The sequence below is a fragment of the Sceloporus undulatus genome, chromosome 6, assembly GCF_019175285.1.
Source record: "Sceloporus undulatus isolate JIND9_A2432 ecotype Alabama chromosome 6, SceUnd_v1.1, whole genome shotgun sequence".
Classification (NCBI taxonomy): Eukaryota; Metazoa; Chordata; class Lepidosauria; order Squamata; family Phrynosomatidae; genus Sceloporus; species Sceloporus undulatus.
The window spans coordinates 103,144,885-103,164,775 of NC_056527.1; the positions used below are offsets into that span (position 1 = coordinate 103,144,885).

A 19,891-nucleotide genomic window follows, 5' to 3' on the forward strand; every position below is an offset into this window, starting at 1 on the left:
AATAATAATAATACCATTCTTAGAAAAAAATGCCTGGTTCAATTTTTCTTTGGCTCTTGATTGCTTTATCATTTAATTCTTAACTTCATTCCTCTCTTTTCATTCTTGTTCATTCTTTTTTTCCTTCTCTCTCCCCCTGAAGATTTATAACTTAACATGTTCTTCTTTTCCTTCTCTCTTTCTTGTTCTCTGTCTCCTCCTCTCCCTCCTCATTAAACCCAGAGGATTATCATGATCATCATTTTCCCTCTCCAGTTTGTTTTTTATAATTCATATCAGAGCTTAGAGGCGCATCATTGGCTGGACTACAGCTCCCATGTTTTGTTAAAAGTAGTGCTTGCAAAAGTGTTTAAAAGAGCTTGAGAGAAAATATTTGTTTTCTGTTTGATTCATAGAATGAAAACTAAATTTCTAATTAGACAATTAGTCCTTCTCTTTCTCACATTTTAAAATACTGCACAGAGTTCCTGAAAAGGTAAAAAAACAAATGAAAAAAGGTTCATTTTTTATCACATCAAATAAAAAAGAAACAGTGTAAAAACACTTTATTTTATAAAATGGTATATATAAAAGGTGACACGATCCAACTAGACTAGAGAGAAAGTGAAAGGGATGCCACCCCACACAGACCACACACAAAATTCTTCTTGGTAACTCTTAGCATGGGATTTCTTGGCTTCGTTTATTAAGTACATGTTAGAATATCACTCCAAGCATGTTTCCCAGGAGGTCTTGATGCAAAGTACAGAAAGGTAGTTAAAGCACTGTGCGAAAAGTCAGGCCACTGCCTCCCAATAAATGGTCACAGATATTATCTAGCTGTTCGCTTTGAGCCACTGTGAAGTGCTCTTTCCAGTCTCCTGTGGTGCCTACAGGTAGGAAAACAAGACAAACAACAACCTGATAATCTGGCTGGTTTACCATTTGAGTTTCCCCCCTGCTATTATAGCCAAGTCATTCTCAGATCAGACCTGCCATTCTTTCTATGACCTTTGGAATCTCCAAACCACGTGAAGGTTGTTATTCAATCATCCCTTATTTATTTAAGGGATTTATATTCTGTCTTTCTCCCAAAAATGGGATTCAAGGCTACATACAACAATTTAAAAGGATATAACTAAAACATGGATTACAAAAGTCATAAAATAAGTAAATAATATTAATACTAAAACATAAGTTTAAAACAGCATAGTTAAAACCAGTAGAAACCATTCAAGCATTAAGGCAACAGAGTACACTACACAAGTACAAATCATCCAACAGAAGCCTGCCTAAATAAAAAGGTCTTCAGCTGTCAGGGAAAAGAGACCAGAGATGGGGCCAACCTGACCTCCTGTGGAAGGTAGTTCTACAGTCTGGGAAATCGGTGCCATTACTCTACATGTAAATGCACCTTGCTTATATTTACACACACACATCCTCCCAAAAATCCCATAAGAGCCAGAACACTGATGCTCACCTTTTCTCATGAAGGGTGACACAGTATGGTCCATTGCATAGCGTGGCTTGGCAGTATAATTTGTCAGTGGGTTCTTTTTCATGTTCTCAAACTTTGTGTGCTGCACAATCTGGTTCAGAATTGATTCTGTGAGCTCTAGACCCAGGAACTGGGCTACTCTTTGGATTTCCCGGGCTGGGTTCTGGGGAGAGAAAGACAAGATTGAGGAATGTGGGTTGCTGGTAGAGAACCTTCAGTAGTTATAACTGGGAGATTTTGCAGCGTGTCCTTGTCTGACTCATCCCTGCTCTCAGAAGTTCATAACACCAGAGAGGTTGCTTGGAAAATATCTAGCAACAAAGGAGTTTATCACACATGGGGAAAATTGGGGGATTAAACAGGCATTATCCAGTGATAGTTCTGCGATCGCAGTGAAGATTTTCACATACATCGTGATTAAAGATTATTTATCCCGGGAATAACCAGGGAATAACCAACAACAAATCATTCACAGAATTTCCCCATGAATGATTTGTTGCTAGTTATTCCTTGGTTATTCCTGGAATAAGTCATCTTTAATTGCAATAGTGTGTGAAAATCTTTACTGCGATTGCATGACTATCACTGGATAATGCCTGTTTAAACCCCCGATTTTCCCTCTGAATCTGCTAAGTGTTTCAGACCAAATTTTAAAGGAACTATCCAAGGTGGTGAATCTATTTGGAGATTAGATTTCAAAGACTGTTGCTTACCTCTTTCATGTCTTCATAAAAGACATAGAGAATTGGGTGGCGGCCCTTGGCATCCCACCAACCACGAACATGGTCAAACCAGGAACCCCAGGCAACTATAAAAAGGAGAAAAATGAGCCATCATGTCTTGATTCATCAACCCCAACAACCCAAAAATATAGCCTTTATCTGTAAGGGATGGTAAGGAAAATAGAGATATGCTTTGGAGAGATAATCCGTAGCCCTATCTTCTCAGGATTCTGCAAACTCCTACCATTTTGTATAGAGTGCCATATTCTTCCCCCTTTATCAAGTAACTGAGCAGCAGTAGGATCATGGAGGGCAGGGAACAGTTGTCTCTTCTGTTACACTCTCCACTTACTCTTCCCTGCAAGGAAATCCTCCAGAAATTGGTTCCAGCTTGTTGGCTCTGGCAAACTATGGTTCATGCGGTGGAAGTGGAAATAGGAAACTGCAGTGTCTTTGCCATTCCTGGCCACATAAATCATCTGCAGAGAAGAGCAGAGCCAAGAGAGAAACCAGGAGTCATAGCTCCAAGCTCTTCTCTCCCCACCAATCCACCAGTTTGTACTCTCCTTGGCAGTTCTTAATTCCTTCTCCACCATCTGCAAATTCACCATTAAACTTGTCTATAATTTCTGAGCAGGGCAGCCCAGATCTTAATTTGAATGCACAAGCAATCTGCTAATACTCAGAAGAACTAACTCATTTCTTATTTCACAGATACCAAACATTCATTCATTCATTCATTTTTATCTCGCCTTTCTCCCAAAGTGGGACTCATTGCAAACCAACTCCAAAGCCAAGCCAGAAACTAACACATTGGCTTATCGCATGCATGTTAATTCAGCTTACCTCTATCTGGTTTAAAATTTAATTCAGGCAGCATCCTGATTTTACCAGATGGTTTTTACTGCTGAATTTGCCACCTGAATACAGCCTGGGTCCATCCCCACTTCCAGAACTGCTCCAGCAGCTATTTTCTTAACTTGGAAAACTCCTGGATCCGTATAGAGCCAGGAAGAGTGGTTCTGGAAACAAGGATGGACTCAGGCTGTATTCGGGCGGCAAATTTGATGGTAAAAACCGTCTGGTAACATCAGGATGCCGCCCAAATTCAGCTGAATTAACATGAATGCAATAAGCCTCACAATCTATGCTAGCTCAGAGACATCCTTTTAAAAATCTATTTCTTTAAATGGTCCAGGCCTAAGCCAGGAAACTGAAAGAATAATCAGTCTCAGATTTACTCAAGCCCTCCCATTGGTCTTATAACCCACTTTGTTCTTACCTTGCAATTCTGTTCCCAGAAGGAAGGTGGTAGAAGCTGGACTGGGAGGTGAGTTTTGATGATACGTGGGGAAGGCATCGCCTCCAACTCTTCCAAGCCTGAAACACCAGAAGGGATGTTCAGACTACTACCACTTCCCACATCCACAGCCTGCCCCATAATTTCTCTGAAGCTGAAGCAGTCTGCATTACTCACCTGTGGGAGAAAACTGGAATTTTTCTAGGAAGGGTATCCGATGAAAAATGGGGACTTGAGCACATTTTCCTGGGTCTCCTCCATGCTGGAGTATGTCCACAATTTCCTGCATCCAGGTAGTCCCTGATGATGACAAGGTTGAAGAAGAACATGAATCATTAACCCATAATTCTAACACAGTGACTTTCTCTCTTCCAAGCTTTGTAAAGCCCACTAGAGCTTTAAGACCTTCTGGAGAGGCCCTTCTCTCTGTCCCATCACCTTCTCAGGATCGTTTGGTGGGAACAAGGGAGAAGGCCCTCTCAGTGGCTGCTCCCAATCTTTGGAAGTTCCTCCCTAGGAAGACCAGGATAGCTCCCACTTTGTTCTCCTGTTAATAACTGAAAACATTCCTAGGCCACCAGGTTTTTGGAAACAGAATGAGGCAGGTTTATAATGATGTGTTGTGCTTTTTTTGTTTTGTTTTATGATCAGTATAATTTTGATGAACAACAGATACAAACAAACCATACACCAAATAAAGAAGCAAACAAAAACAAAAATATTTACCATCCAAAACAGCATGAAAGTCCTATAAGTCAAACATAACCAATATATCCTACACTTACAATCTCACCATGATTAAAATTATTATAATAAAATCATAATGATTATACTAACTGTTATCAAACTGAAGAATTGTTGGAGAGATGTCGGAGAGATGGAGAAAAAGAAAGATGGGTATGAAGGGGGAAAAGGATGTATGAAAAAGAAGGAATGATGAGATGTATAGTAGAGGGTAAAAGGAAGGAAGGGAATGGAAAGGAAAGAGGGAGTAAAAGAAGGATGAAGTATGGAAATAGAACATATGTATAGAGGGCATTTTTCTCAGTCTGTATAAGTTGGTTGGATGAATGTGAAGTAATTTTTCTAAATTTTAATGTTTTTAATGTTTACTATTTTAACCTGATAAATCATTTAATTGCTTTTTAATTCTATATTGATGCTTTCATCAAAATTTTAAATAGTTTTAATCTATATAGTTTTAATCCATAATATATGGAGAGAGAGAGAGAGAGAGAGAGAGAGGTGTAGTGGTTTGAGCACTGGACCACAACCCTGCAGTCCAGGGTTTGAATCCCCACTGGCGCATGGAAAGCCAGTGGTGACCTTGGACAAATCACACACTCTCAGCCACAGAGAAAGGCAAAGGCAAACCCCCTCTGAACAAATTGTGCCAAGAAAACTCCAGGGAAGATTCACCTTAGAGTCACCATAAATTGAAAACAACTTGAAGGTACACAGTAACAACAGCAACAATTGTTTTAGATATGGTGTTAGCTGGCTTGAGTCCCATTGTTGAGAGGAAGGATATAAATGAACATACAGTGGGTCAATGATAACTGCTAGGTTTTGGTTCCAGGACCCTCCATGGATGCCAAAATCCGTGGATGCTCAAGTCCCATTAAATACAATGGCATAATAAAATGGTATCCCTTATATACAATGACAAAATCAAGACTTGCTTTTACAAATTTATATATTTAAAAATATATTTTCAAGCTGTAGATGGTTAAAACCATGGATAAGGCATCAGTGACTGTGGAGGACCGATGATGATGATGATGATGATGATGATGATGATGATGATGATGATGATGTAACTCCATCATCCACCACCACTTCTTACTCCTTACTGCCAAGTCAGTGTCCCCTGTTTCTTGTCTTTAGTCTATATTTACCTGCTTTGGGATAGGTACAAATGAGAAGGTCATCAGGTTTGGCTTGGAAGGCCCACAGAGAATCCCAGTTCTCTTCAATGTTATCAACCATAGTAACTCCTTTGACCTCCACCAGTGTTGGGCGCTTGAATGAACTGAGACTGACTTCTGTCACCTAGTACAGCAGAATAAAAGGTAATATGAGTGGATTGTATCCTTGAACAACTGTTTTGTTAGATGCCTTGAGTCCCTATACTGGGAGAAAGGTGGGATTATTATTATTATTATTATTATTATTATTATTATTATTATTATTATTACCACTGCCTACTTCCCCAGTTCCCCCATCTGGGAGGAAAACACTTAGTGACATTAGACCCATCTCCATTTTAAGAGCCAGCATGGCATAGTGGTTTGAGTATTGGACCAGGACATTTGCAGACCAGGGTTTGAATCCCAATGTGGCCACTGGGTAACCTTGGGCAAGTCATGTTCTCTCAGCTTCAGAGGAAGACAAAGGCAACCCCCCTCTGAACAAATTATGCCAAGAAAAGCCAGCAACATGTTCGCTTTAGGGTCATCATAAATCTGAAATGTCCTGAAGGCGCATGACAACAACAACTGTCCCTTTTGAATATAAGCTTGTACTCACTTTTGATGGTCTGTCACCAGACATATTGCTCTACTGTTGGAAGGAAATCAGCCAAAAGTAAAGAGAAATCAAAATCCAAGGCTGGGAGGATGGGTATCTGTCCCAAGTTCTTAATAGGTACTCTTTAATTCATGTAAAAGCCTGGCTACACATCAAATTTTCCCCTGAGAAGGATCCAGATGGACTCTCCCTGTTTAAACTTCTGACTTGTTAGCACTGAAGAGGAATAGACAACGCTGGAAAGGGACTGCAGGCAAATACAGAGAAGCGGGAATCCTCCAGGGACTTAATCTCTGTTCACAATGGGCTCGTCTTTGCTTATGTTAGATTGTAGGAGTGCATTATCTCTAGAGGAGGTGGCAGAGAGAAACAGGGCCAATAGCAAACAGGGATATATGAATATCATCAGGAGAACTTTGACTTGGTAACAGTTTTCACCAGCTATCTTTGCTTGTCTTTCTGGGGGAGCATTCAGAATTTGTACAAATCAAAGCCTGGATTATGTGTGGCTGCTTTCGACACCATGCATGTAACACTGAAGAGGCAGCTCTTACCCAAGGCTGCATCCGCACTGCAGAAATAATCCCACTTGATACCAGTTTAACTGCCATGGCTCAATGCCATGGAATCATTGGAATTGTAGTTTATTGTGGAACCAGAGTTCTCTTGACATAGAAGGCTAAATGTCTCACAAAATTACAATTTCCAGAATCCCATAGCACTGAACCATGGCAATTAAAGTTGTGTCAAACCAGATTATTTCTGCAGCGTGGATGCAGCCCAGGTTGCTGGAAAGCTGAAGGGAGAGGTGGCCTTTTCCAACAGCCACTTGACATCCAACCAGAGAACATTAACACCAACACAATCCAGGGGGAATCCAACTAGTTCTTATTAGGCCAGATCCACTTTCTCCCATCCAGTGCCCTCCAGATACAGTGGGTTAGAACTCCTCCCCATTGCAAGTTAGTATGATGCTGGGGAAGGCTAGATTAAGAATCCCAAACATAATCAATCAATGGGAATAGTGTAGCCCATGGATTGCATATGGTCCCCCAACTCCCTTTTTGCTGCAGCAAGTCTTCTCTGAGCTCCTCAAAGCTCCCAGACCCTAAATTCTTTTAACTGAACACAAAAAATCACCCATCAAGTGGCCCTAAATGCTGCGTGGAACAGCATTATGCACCAAAATGACCTCAACTTTCCCAAACTTGCTGTAAATATTAACAGTGTTCAAAGAACAGACTAAAAAAACCAACAACCTAGAAAAGCAAATTGACAGTGAGGAATCAGACTTTTATGGATTTGAATAAGACATTTATGTGTAGTTTTTTGTAGGTTTTTCGGGCTATGTGGCCATGTTTGAGAAGAGTTTCTTCCTGACATTTCACCAGCATCTGTGGCTGGCATCTTCAGAGAATGCTTGGCTGGAAAGGAGTTGGGTATATATACTGTGTGACCTGGAAATGCAGGAGTGATTTGCATGTGTATACCCAACTCCTTTCCAGCCAAGCATTCTCTGAAGATGCCAACCACAGATGCTGGTGAAACATCAGGAAGAAACTCTTCTCGAACATGGCCACATAGCCCGAAAAACCCACAAAAAACTATGGATGCCAGCCATGAAAGCCTTCGACTTTGTATGTGTGTTCGTCAGCTTTTCTGGGTTAAAACCAGGGGAAGTTTTTACAGTAAAGTTAAAGGCTATAACCACTATGAACATAATCACCATTTTCTTTGCTTTGCCATTTCATCCTTTTTGACACGTGTGCATGTTTTTAGCCCTGCCTGCGTCTGGTCCCCTCTCCCACACATTGCCCAGCCACCATTTACCATAGTTTCTTCCTCATTCATCCTTCAGAGTGAGCACAGTTTCACCTGCCAGAATTTTATAAGTTCTTTGGCATCATTTTCCTTTGCACCCTCCATTACATCCTTTGTTACATCCTTCTCAGTTTTACCCTTGACATAGCTATGGGTCATATCAAAATCCATAATTTTGACCCCAAACCTGTCCTTGACTTATACACAAGGGACACTTATAGTTGAGTGTATATACAATTCTATGGTACATACAGGATTGCAACATCTGTATGCAAACTGACTGCTTGGAATTAATACAAAATATTTTATATGGTGAGAAAAATATTTATTCAAGAAATTACATATCTGACAGATAAAAGAGGACAGGGTCTACTGGCTATGGATAGATGAGGACCTGACAAAGACTGCTGAGGAAAGATGGGATAAATCCAAGGTAGACATGAGCATCTTACTCTGTAAACAAGAAAGAAATAGACTTGACAAGAGGAAAGCATTAGGGAATTCAGTCCAATGTTTGTGCAACTGTATTGATGTAGACTTTCACCATGATTGGGAACCCCGTAATATATGGATGAATTCACCCATTCAGCTCAATTGGTTGATTTTATGTGTGTTGTCAGGAAAGTGAGAGGCCCAGAGGTGTGTTTATAGCTGTGTGCGAAAGGTCAGGCTGCTGCCTTTGAGTTTCTGGGCACAGAGGTTATCCAGCCGTTCACTTTGAGCCACAGTGAAGTGATCTTTCCAGTCTCCAACAATGCCTGCAGGAAAAAAATCAGGGTGGGGGGATCTCAAAAATCCAGGAGAATACAGGTTGAGTTTCCCTCATCTGGAATTCCAAACTTGAAATACTTCAAAATTCAAAATTGTCCGCACACGTGGCTGAGATAGTGAGACATTTGCTTTCTAATGGTTCAGGGTACATGAACCTTTGAACAGAAAACAACATTTCCTGCACATTTTCTGTGGAGAAAATAATTTTTCAACACCAAAATATTAATTCCTGCACAGGAAATACTAATTTCTATGCGGAAAATGTTGTACAGTATTCCTGTGCCATATGCGGGCACACTGTAAGCCTTTTCAAGCTTATGCTGAAGCTGTGAGTCAATAAAACATATGATGCATGCACCCATGACACGCACCCAATTGATAACAATGGGGCCCGAGCATACACAGAATTCCCCTTACGTGGGGGATCTGGAATGGATCCCATGTGTAAGGGAAGAGCCCACTGTATTCTATGGAAAAAAAAAAATCAACCATGTGCAAATTTTATGCAGAAAAATCCCCGATTACAGTATTTTATGTTCTGATACAATATTTTACTTAAATAAATATTACTTCATGCAGAGGAAATGCTGATTTCTGTCAAAACCACCATGTGTGACTTTTGCTCAGAATAGGTCCCAAACTGCAAAGATTCTCCAGGATTCAAACTGCTCAAATTCTGTGCAGAAATGGGATTTAAAATCCAATACCCCCCCCCCCCACACACACACAAAAGAGGCTTGTTTTTCAGATACATTGGGGTTAATGAATATTAACATGACATTAATCCAGAAGGAAGGTCAACAAAACACATTGCTTTTTACTTTTGGAATTTTCAGAAAGTAAAAAGCAGCGTGTTTTGTTGACTTTCCGTCTGGGTTAATGTCGCGTTAATGCTCAGTAACCCCAATGCGTTTGAAAACAACCTTTTTTCCAGTTTAAATCCCGTTTTTGCATGGGATCCCACCCGTGTGATAAACTCCTAACTGTGTGTGCCAAAGTAAACATCAGTTGCCTCTAGAATCCCTTACTAGCATGTGTGAATAGCAAAACAGAGGAGGGAAAAAGGGTGCAACAGATAAGCCTGGCTCACCAGCTACAAGTAGCATGAAAATAGAAATCATAAGAAAAGTGGAGGCTGGTGAAATTAAAAAAACACACAATATATTTTAAAACTTCTGTTTAAAACATATTTTAAAACAATGCTCCCTGGGTGATTATGGGCCAGTTGTTGTCCTCTCTCTAGCTCTCTCATTCAGTCTGTCAGCCTAGCCTACTTTGCAGGGCTGTTGTGCAAATAAAATGGAAATACATAGAGCCAAATATACTGAATGGTGTGGAATTCAGATTCTTAATCCTACCTTTTCTCATGAAGGGGGACACAGTTTGATCAAAGATGAAGGAAGGCAAGGTGCGGTGATTAGCCATTGGGTTTGTTTTCATGCTCTCAAACTTTGTGTGCTGCACAATTCGGTTCAGAACTGGTTCGGAGAGATCTGTTCCCAGGAAGTGAGCTACCTTCTGGATTTCCTTGGCTGGATCCTAGAAAGAGAATGAGAGAGAAAGAGAGAGAGAGAGAGTAGCTCAGGGCATGTCTGCACTAAGCATATACACTAGACTCATGCCAGTCCTAGTTCGATATGCCCAGATGATGTATGGCCCCATCCACAGGAAAACCTCTGTTTTAAGCTGTTTATCCAGCTTAAAAGAACCCACAGTTTACTCAGGAATTTCCATGAAACTTTGGAGTGCCACTGGTTATCTTGGAAGTCTGGACAGCTGCATTGGGTCTGATTTGGTGTGATCCAGTTGCCCAAACAACAAACACGGTAGGAGAGACAGCACATCAGAACCGTTAGGGATATTGATCCCAGCAACAATAAGAGCTAGTGGTAGGATTAACAAGCCAACAATCTGAGTACTGTAAATAGATGTGAGCAACTTACCTCTTTCATATCTTCATAAAAGAGGTATAGAATTGGATGACGGTCCTTGGCCTCCCACCAACCCCGAACATGGTCAAACCAGGAACCCCACATAACTGCAGAGAAAAGGACAAGAAGCAGAGAACAACAGTGGCTTTCCTATTCATCTTACACATTCCTCTGTTCTTTATTGTATATCCTGTAATTGCCCAGAAATGGAAGAAAATCCCTTCAGGTTTTTCAGACTCACATAGCTTCCCTCTTCTTCAGTGGATTGTGACAATCCCTTTCCAGAGCTTACTGGGGGGGAGGGGGGAGTTACCCTTTCAGACTACGACACCCAGAATCCCTAGCTGACATGGTCACCATGGCATTGGTATACACTTCTAGGCATTACTCCCTCAAAGACCTGAGGAACAAACTCAATCTAACTTTCTCTCTTGGGTTACAGGATATACAGTCTCTCGTCTCCTACTGTACATCTTCCTTCACTCACCCTTCCCTGCAATGAAAGTCTCCAGAAACTCATCCCATCTTCCAGGGTCAGGAATCATGTTATCCATGCGGTGGAAGTGGAAATAGGAGACAGCATTGTCTTTGGCATTCCTGGCCACATAAATGATCTGAAATCAGAAAAAGGCACCGAGAAAAGATACAGGAACCCAGATGTCCTAACTTTGGATTTCTCACTCTTCACCATTCTTCTGTTTCTTTCACATGCAATTATACTAACCTGGGATTTGTAGTTTGGTGAATCAATAGAACTCTCCGGCAGAGAATTCTATATACCTCCTAAAACTAGAAATCCCCAGATTTTATAGGCTGGAGCCATGGCAGGTAAAGTGGTGTCAAAGTGCTATAATTTTGTAGTGTGAAAGAGGCTTAATCTTCAAGATTCTCTCCTGCATTTTCTCTCCATTGCTTCATTCCATTTTAGCTACATTTATTTGTTTCTTTGTTTGTGCATTTCAGCTCCCAATTGTAGTATCTTTAAGATCAGTCTTGTTACATATTCATATGTTCCTGCCTTAAGACAGGAAACTGAAAGAGGACCCACATCAGAACCTACACTCATAATAAGTTGATCCTCCCATGAGCCTCATCTCAGTTTTTCTTACCTTGCAATTCTGTTCCCAAAAAGAAGGTGGCAGGAGATGAACTGGGAGATGTGTTTTGAGTGTGCGTGGAGAGGGCATTGCCTCTGCTTCTTCAACACCTATGACACCAGACAGAAATGTTCAGATTCCAACATACATACATCATTACCCTGAAAGAGTGATTCCTTCTCACCTGTAGGGACGGGTTTTGGAAAGCATAGCTCTATGAAGGGCATACGTTGGTAGATGGGGGCCCAAGCACATTTCTCTGGGTCTCCCCCATTCTGGATCATATCCACTATTTCCTGCATCCAGGTAGTCCCTGTCATGAAGAGGAAAAAGAGGTTTGAAGAGCATGTAATTCATCCAGTGATCTTTAGTCGCACCCTTTCTTACCAACACCTCTTCCTCATCTTTTTACCTGTGACCACATTTACCTGATTTAGGGTAAGTGCAAATAAGAAGATCATCAGGACGAGCTTTGAAGTTATGTATCACCTCCCACTGCTCCACAGTATCTTTGAATAAATAGATTCCCTCAATATCCGTGAGCTTTGAGAACTTGACTGAGTCAGGGTCCAAACTTTCCATTCCTGATTGGAGATCCATCATCTGGTGGGGCAGAAAAAACATTAATAAGTGAGAATTGTTCCATTTCCTATCTTTAAATCACTATTACTCTCATACCTTATTCCCTCTGCTGCCGCCTTCTGGCACTGGAGTTAAAAAACATGTCTACCTACCAACTCTTTGCTCGTCACTCTGATGGTCTGATGTCTTTTTTTGGTCTGGCTAGTTCTCTATCAGTTGTTCTCTATCTATCTTACACACACCCAAACTTCCCAAAGTTTGTTCAAGGGTGTATTCAAGAGAGAAAAAGGGGTGTGATCTCTTGATGGGTAGTTTTCAAATAGTTTTCAAGACTCCAATAGTGTCTTTTGGCAGAACCAACCTTTCCCTGAGTTCACTGCATGTGAGTCCTAATAGAATTAATCACATGTGGGGGTGAACATGTATGTCTGTTAGGTGATACAGTATCCTACAATAGGGTACCCAGTTCTGTTAATTACCTAAACCAGATGTTCTTGTAAAACAGCCTACGAAAAAGATATAACAAGCTAAAGCCATCTCCAAGTGAACAGTAATAGGATAACCCTTCTGGGATGGCTTCAGCATTCCATTGTATTCATTCTAACATAGTGCTTGTGATACATCTTATTTACAAATGGGACAGGGATACGTTTCAAATGCTCCAGTACAGACTTATGGCAGAACCTTCCTCTGGATTCACCATGTTAAATTTAAATGGGGTTAATCATGTACAGAGATAGCTATGTGTATCTGTGGTCTGATACCCTACAAAAACCTTGAGGGAACATCCCCTTCTGTTAACCACTTAAAGTAGTAGAACCTAGAAAATGCTTTTTAGGATCAATGATATGACATAATGAAGCCAGTCAGAATTGAACAGTGGTAAAATAACATACATGGGATGACTTTAGCATGCCATTATATTCATCTTTCTTAGATGTAACTTCAGCATGCCACTATATTCTTTCTTCTTAAATGTACAAGCTCTGTGGGAAGAGAATTGTGGTGTCCCACAGGTTGGCCTTTGCCTCATCATATACTGAAATCCCAGTAGTGGAGGATCTGTTTGATGTTGAAGTTCAGTTTGTTCAGTTGAGAGCAATCCTCTTTATTGCAATCCCCTTTATTGCTGAGATACAACCATTTGCAATTCAGTGCCATTTCCAGGGATAAAAAGCAACATTCAACCAGTAGTTTTCATCTGCTCCAGTAAAGTCTTTTGACTAAACCTTCCCCTAAGTTCACTGCATGTGATTTCTATTGGGGTTAATCATGTGTTGGGATAAATATGTGATATACAATAAAAGCTTTTTGGGGATCCTTCTTCTGCTAACCACTTAAAACAATTGTTCTTGTAAGAGAGCCTGGAAAGTTACTTGCAGAAAGGATGATATGACATGCTGAAGCCATCCTCAACTGGGCAATGGCAGAATAAACCTCTTGGGATAGTTCTAGCATGCTATTATATTCATTCTTTTTAAGTGTAACTTCAGCATGCTATTATCTTCATTTTTCATTCTATTATTTTCTTCAAATGTACATGCTCTACTTGAAGAGAACTGACATGTCCCAACTGGAATAGGCTGGCCTTTGCATCGCCATATCCTATGGGACCAAACATTGTTCAGTTCAGTTTGTTTAGTTTAGAGCTATTTAGAGTTCAGTCCTTTTTATTGCTGGGGTACAAGCATTCAAGAATCAGTGCGACTTATCCTACAACTGTCTTGCCTCATAGTCTCTTGTAGGGAGGCCAGACAATGCAGTGGAGTTTATCACACTCTTGGCCCCCTTCCCCCTGAAGGTGGGGTCAGGCACACCTCTCCCTTTCTGCTGCCATGTCACAGAACCCCCCGGGCAAGAGGGGTGTGGTACCGCCCGAAAGCCAGGGACTCTGCCAAGAGAAAAAGTCAGCATTAGCATGAGCAGTTCCTTTTCAGTATACCACACAAAGGAGTTTATCAGACATGGGAAATTGGAAGTATCATCCATTGGCAATCTGAACGCAATCATGGGGTTTAATGTTATTGTGTGATAACCCACTACATGCAAATTCAGGCAATGGGAAGTCAGTCCGAGAGCAATCATGGGGTTTCATGTTATTGTGTGATAGACTGCCACACACAAATTCAGGCAATGGCATGCTAATTTTGGGCAATGGGGAGCCAGTTCAAATGCAATGAGCATGCATGTAATTTCGCCTCAGGGTAGCGAGTGGCATAATCAATTATCACTAAAATATATTTAAAGGACCCACAATGTCTAAAGCTATACGCTTGAAAGGCTCTTCCATTAGGGGCATGGGTATTAATGCACCTCCAGGTGGGCTCTTTTCCTGGGTTAATTGGCACTGTGGACAAGAAGCACAATAATGCTGTACTTTGTCTCGTAATCCTGGCCAGTAGAATCTTTGAATTATTCTATCTACTGTTTTGTCTTCAGCTAGGTGACCAGCAGCTGGAATATCATGTGCTGGGTAATATTTCCCCTCTTAGAGCAGGGGATGTCTGAGTAACTCGATAAGTCAAGTCCCCTCTTCTTTTAAAGTAGAATCCTGAATTACCTGCCTCTCCCTTGGGCTGGGCCTGTTGTAATGCTACTTGCAATGTGAGATCATTTTGTTGCCACATGGCCACCTGAGTTCTCCTCATACTGGTATGACTCTTCCCTCTACAGAAACAGCGAGAGCCCACTCAGATCTAAATAATTCTTTCCAGTGTGTCCAGTCTCTCCCCACTAATCCTCCCTTCCCGGTGAGGGGACTACTCCCACCTTCATTATCTCCTCCTTATCTCTGATCCTCACACCAGCACATGCAGTTCTATTAGGATTCACATCCCCATGAATACATCTCGCAAACAGCAGTTCTGGTGACATGCACCTGGGGAATCCCAGACAAGTGTTTGGCTACACCGAGTCTCTACCAGAGCCTGTATTTCATGTGCATTAACTCGCATGGGCACTTCCCATGCATCTGAATTTTCAAGCTTTACCTGATTAGCCTCCCAGGCATTGGCCCAAGGGCATTCCATTACTGGACAGTCCCGTTTCACATGGCCTTCCATGTCACAAGTGAAATATGTGATGGGCCTGCATTGAAGCTCTTTCCTACCTCCATTTCTGGATCTGTATGGAGGGACTAGAGAGGGTGTTCCTTTTACACCTGAAGGCCGGTTATCTTCAGTATTCATGGAGGTCCGTTAGAAGCTGTTTCTCACCCCAAAGGAGTTTCTTTAGCTTTCTCTTCCCATACCCCAGGTCCAGGGGATGGTCGCATGTACCTATGAGCCCAAAGTTCAGGGGTACTTTTCCATTGCCAAGATCCTGTGTCTTCAGCAGCTGCATAGGCTTCCATAAGCACAACAGCTTCTTCCAGTAATTTTGGTTGATGACACCGAACCCAGTTCCTGGCTGCTTCTGCTACAGCTACCATAAACTGCTCCACCAATATCAATTCAGCTACTGCTGCAGCAGTATGGACAGTTGCTTCAGCCACTTCAATCCACTAGCTCTCACTTTTTGTCCTAGCGTCTGTGGGTGTAACCTGGGTTTCCACCTAGTCTCCCTGAAGCATAGTCTGTAAATTTCTTTTGAAATACAGTCGGCCCTCCTTATAAGCAGATTTGCCATGCACGGATTTGAGCATACACACATGGCAAACCCGGAAGTTGTTCCCAATGGCGGCGCACGTGCACATGTGCCACCCCTGGGAACAAAGTCCCCCTCCTCCCCTCCTCTTTCCCCCCTCGTTCCTAACTTCCCTCCCACCCACCCACCTACCTACCTACCCTCCCTCCCCCCCTGCTTACCTGGGTCCTGCACCACCACCGCGTTCTCACTGCCGACGCGGGAAAGTCCGGGTGCTGCTCCTGGAGGCCAAGAGGCCTCCAGGCTGCACCCAGCCCTTTCACGGTGGTGGCAGTGGCGGCAGCAGTGAGGAGGACGAAGGTTGACCTCGTCCTCCTCGCCACCGTCGCTGCCACTGTACAAGGGCTGGATGCAGCCTGGAGGTCTCTTGGCCTCTAGGAGCAGCACCTGGCCATTTTGTGGCAGCAGAGGCCGAGGCGGTGAGGAGGACGAAACTTGCCCTCGTCCTCTTCACCGCCGCCACAGAAGAAGAGCTGGGTGCAACCTGGAGGCCTCTTGGCCTACAAGCTGTACCTGGCCCTTTAACAGCGGTGGCGGTGAGGAGGATGAAGCTTGCCCTTGTCATCCTCCCTGCCACACCACAGAAGAAGGGCCGGGTGCAGCCTGAAGGCCTCTTGGCCTCCAGGAGCAGCACCTGGATTTTCCCATGGCGGCAGTGAGAACACAGCGGCGGCGCGGGACCCAGGTAAGCAGGGAGGGAGGGAGGGAAGGTAGGTAGGTGGGTGGGTGGGAGGGAGGAAGGGAAGTTAGGAAGGAGGGGGAAGAGGAGGGGAGGAGGGAGACTTTTCTGTCCAATCGCAGCGCACGTGCACATGCACCACCATTGGATAGAATGGGGCTTGAGCATACGAGGATTTTGGCATGCCAAGGGCCCACTGTATTCAGGATGTTAAGTATAGTGGCCATCACCTTCTCATAATTTCCAGCCTCTTCGGGAGGCTTCTTGAGCAAGACCAATCAAGACAAGGTGTTAACATCAAGGTCCATTGTGCTCAAGGCTACTTAGCAGCCAGGGAAGGTCTCAGGATTATCTCGCGGCCCCATTTTCATTAGCTTGATATAAGCCACCCACTAGCACTCCAGCGGCCCCTTCGGTCCCCACAGCCACTGTGGAAGTCTTTAATACCTCAGCCACATGATCCCACATACAGCCCTGAAAGACTTAGTGGCTGGATTGGTGCTGCAGCAACCACATGCCGTGGCACCAATCCAGCCTCCAGAGAGCGCAGCTCCTTTTTGCGTCCTCTAAAGGAGGAGTCCTGGTGACGCAGTGGTTAAATGCCTATACTGCAGCCACTCACTCAAAACCATAAGGTTGCGAGTTCAATCTCAGCTAATGGGGCTCAAGCTCAACTCAGGCTTGCCTCCTTCCGAGGTCACTAAAATGAGTACCCAGTTTGTTGGGGGCATTTAGCTTACAGTTGTAAACCGCTTAGACACTGTTAGTTCAGTGTGAAGTGGTATATAAATGAAGCTATTTGGGGTTTTTTTGTTTGTAAAGGGCATCATAGCCACGGTGGCGTGGCTGTATGATGCCCTTTCAAGCGCTACATTGTCTAGATGCAGTCCCAGGGCTGCGCCATGCCATGCACTGTCCAGAAGGGCGCGTAGTGTCATGACATAATGGGGTGGAGTCATGCCATACAGCTTACGGACACTGCACTGTGGCTCTGCCTACAGGCTGGCACAAAGTGTCAGTCTGTATAGCCCCTCACTATGCAGCAAAAAGTTGATCTAAGAGGTGGACCTGTTGTGTAGACACCTGTTGCATCAGCCTCTGCTGTTATTCCAGGAACCAGGCAAACAAATTCTCGGGGCCCATGTCGAAGCCCTCGGCCCCTGGTCCTGTCCCCAGCATCTTCACCACTGCTGGCCCCCTGCCCCCTGAGGATGGGGTCAGGCCTGTCTGCCCTTGAGTATCCATCCAGTTGGAGTGAAGAGCCAAGGCCTATTTAAGGAATGCTAAAGGAAGTTTTATTAACCAAAAGATCATTTCACAAATTCCCAAAAGAACATACAAGGTTTAAGTCACCTATTCCAGTTTCCCTCCACCCTCAGGTTTATCTGAGGAGGCTCCCTGCCTCTCTGGTTCAGGCATCTCCTCCCTAGGTTCCTTATTTCCTATAGGGTCCTAAGGGTTTTTCCATAGTTTCCCATTCATGCTTTCCTTTACAACAGAAACCTCTTCTCTTAGACACCCTCTCTAGAATCCCTGGGTAGAACGAGGGAGACCTCCTTCCCATAGGATTATCTTTCCCTAAAACTGGCTGCAATACCAATCTCATTAGAGCCCCAGCTACTGCTGTCCAGGTTCTGTGAGGCTGAGAGGTTAATCTCTCCCTCAATCCCAGCCACCTCCTGACACATCTCCTCCCCATGTCTCAAATCCTTCAACCCGACCGCCTTTCCCTGAGAAGAATTCACCTTCAAGTCTCTTTCTTTCCCAGTTATTTGCTACTCCTGAAGTCAGTGGCCTTTCCTCCTTGTCTTCCTCAGTGTCTTCTCTCCCTCCCACACAGCTGTAGCCTCCTTTTATCCTCCCCTCTCTGCTCCCTGATGACTACGTCTCTTCTCTCTTCCCTGCTGCAAAGCTCCTTCCGTCTTGGCTTTTATGAATCTTAACTTCATACCCCTCCAGGGCATTCTGTTCAGCTCTCCAGCAGGGATGTAGCTAGGATTTTAGGAAGGGTGTGTGTGTCCAGACTAAGTGCCACCATTATAATGGGGCTTGGGTGTGGTGGCGCAGCAGCACACACCATTCATTTTTCTAATGGAAGGGGGGGATCCGGACCCCAAGAACCACCACCCCCCTTGGCTACATCCCTGTCTCCAATTCTCCAAACAAACTCTCTGTCCCTGCGAGGGAGAGGCTTTTTCCCTCTGCTCCCTTCAAGCCTCCTGGTATGTCTATTGTTTCAGGAGTAGGGGGAAAACAAGGCTTGGAGGGATTCACTCCTCCAGAAACCTGTGAGCTAGCCCTGTAGAGCTGCCGTCTCACACACACGAAGGAGATTGGGAGTTTATCCTGTGAATATACAGGGAAAATCGTGTAATTGCGCGTAATGATTTCACACAGTGTCACTCAAAATCCGCCGTTAAAGTTGTCACACAGAAGCTTTAATGGACATCTTTTTACTTTTGGGATTTTAGTGACAGTGCATTTTTGATATCACTTTATTTGCGCAATTGCGTGTGATAATCATTTGTGCAATTGCTCACCATTTCTGCTTCATTTACGGGATGCTTCAAATGCACCTTAATGTCTCTTTAATGCCAAAATCAGACCCAGCGTGATAAACTGCAGAGTTTGATGTGTAATTCTTCTACATTTTCTCAATGTTTCTTCTTCCTTCTTCAACCTTTCTGTTCAAAAAAGCAGCTGTCAAGGGCACAATGCCTTTTGATGGGAAGATGTAGGAGCAATTTGATGTGGAAGCACCCTGCAATCAAATCTATTACAATGTACAGAACATTCCAAAGCATGTTTAGTCAGAAGATAGTCCTGCAGTCACTAGCAGATCTTAATCCACAAGGAAGTAGGTTCAAGATTATGATCTGAGTGCATGTTCTTCAATTGGGGTAGACAGATCATAGATCATTATCTGCTCCTAGATCTCTGTAGTACAATATATATATATCACATCTTCCTTTTTTGCCTCTTGATGTCTACCTGTTAGTTTTCATTTTGTACTGGGATAACATGGTGCTTAAGACACATCCATCATCTCTTATTTATTCAACTGGCATAAGGATGTTATAATTCCTCACTTATTCATGAGAGAACAATTTCATCACAGATGGGAAAGTACCTTTTAAGTACCTTTTAGATAATGGCAAAAATATTTTGGCTTATGTGACTCCTAGGTGACCAACTGTGCTCACCTCAGCTATGGCCAGTTTTTCCTATAAAATAGAGTGTCATTTCTTTGCCTAATGTAGCAAATTTATGAACAGCCTCCATTTTTCTCTATGCAGAGGCTATACCCTTCAGTCTTGCTTTCCTAGGAGACCAGAGC

General features: G+C 43.1%; 2 protein-coding genes across 2 annotated transcripts; both read right to left on the reverse strand.

Moving 5' to 3' along the window:
• Positions 1-565: 565 nt before the first annotated feature.
• On the reverse strand, positions 566-6,328 carry LOC121935081 (sulfotransferase 1C2-like). Its single transcript, XM_042476194.1, has 8 exons — positions 6,029-6,328; positions 5,398-5,551; positions 3,677-3,799; positions 3,482-3,579; positions 2,552-2,678; positions 2,191-2,285; positions 1,460-1,640; positions 566-869 (listed from the first exon to the last, which is right to left on the reverse strand). The coding sequence occupies exons 1-8, from the start codon at positions 6,050-6,052 to the stop codon at positions 757-759; spliced, it is 915 nt and encodes a 304-aa protein (XP_042332128.1). The 5' UTR covers positions 6,053-6,328; the 3' UTR covers positions 566-756.
• Positions 6,329-8,171: 1,843 nt separating this feature from the next.
• Positions 8,172-18,563, reverse strand: LOC121932977 (sulfotransferase 1C2-like). The gene is made up of 8 exons (XM_042472138.1): positions 18,300-18,563; positions 12,077-12,251; positions 11,833-11,961; positions 11,661-11,758; positions 11,039-11,165; positions 10,564-10,658; positions 9,979-10,159; positions 8,172-8,607 (listed from the first exon to the last, which is right to left on the reverse strand). The coding sequence occupies exons 2-8, from the start codon at positions 12,249-12,251 to the stop codon at positions 8,495-8,497; spliced, it is 918 nt and encodes a 305-aa protein (XP_042328072.1). The 5' UTR covers positions 18,300-18,563; the 3' UTR covers positions 8,172-8,494.
• Between the last annotated feature and the right edge of the window lie 1,328 nt (positions 18,564-19,891).

Excerpts from the sequence above, each read along its gene's own strand:
- LOC121935081 (XM_042476194.1), bottom strand. The coding sequence starts at position 6,052 with ATGTCTGGTGACAGACCATCAAAA. Across the intron at positions 2,286-2,551 it reads GGATTTCCTTGCAGGGAAGA|TTGCCTGGGGTTCCTGGTTT; the intron begins GTAAGTGGAGAG and ends TCCTTTTTATAG. Across the intron at positions 870-1,459 it reads GTCACCCTTCATGAGAAAAG|GCACCACAGGAGACTGGAAA; the intron begins GTGAGCATCAGT and ends TCCTACCTGTAG.
- LOC121932977 (XM_042472138.1), bottom strand. The coding sequence starts at position 12,251 with ATGATGGATCTCCAATCAGGAATGGAAAGTTTGGACCCTGACTCAGTC. Across the intron at positions 10,659-11,038 it reads GACTTTCATTGCAGGGAAGG|TTATGTGGGGTTCCTGGTTT; the intron begins GTGAGTGAAGGA and ends TTTTCTCTGCAG. Across the intron at positions 8,608-9,978 it reads GTCCCCCTTCATGAGAAAAG|GCATTGTTGGAGACTGGAAA; the intron begins GTAGGATTAAGA and ends TTTTTCCTGCAG.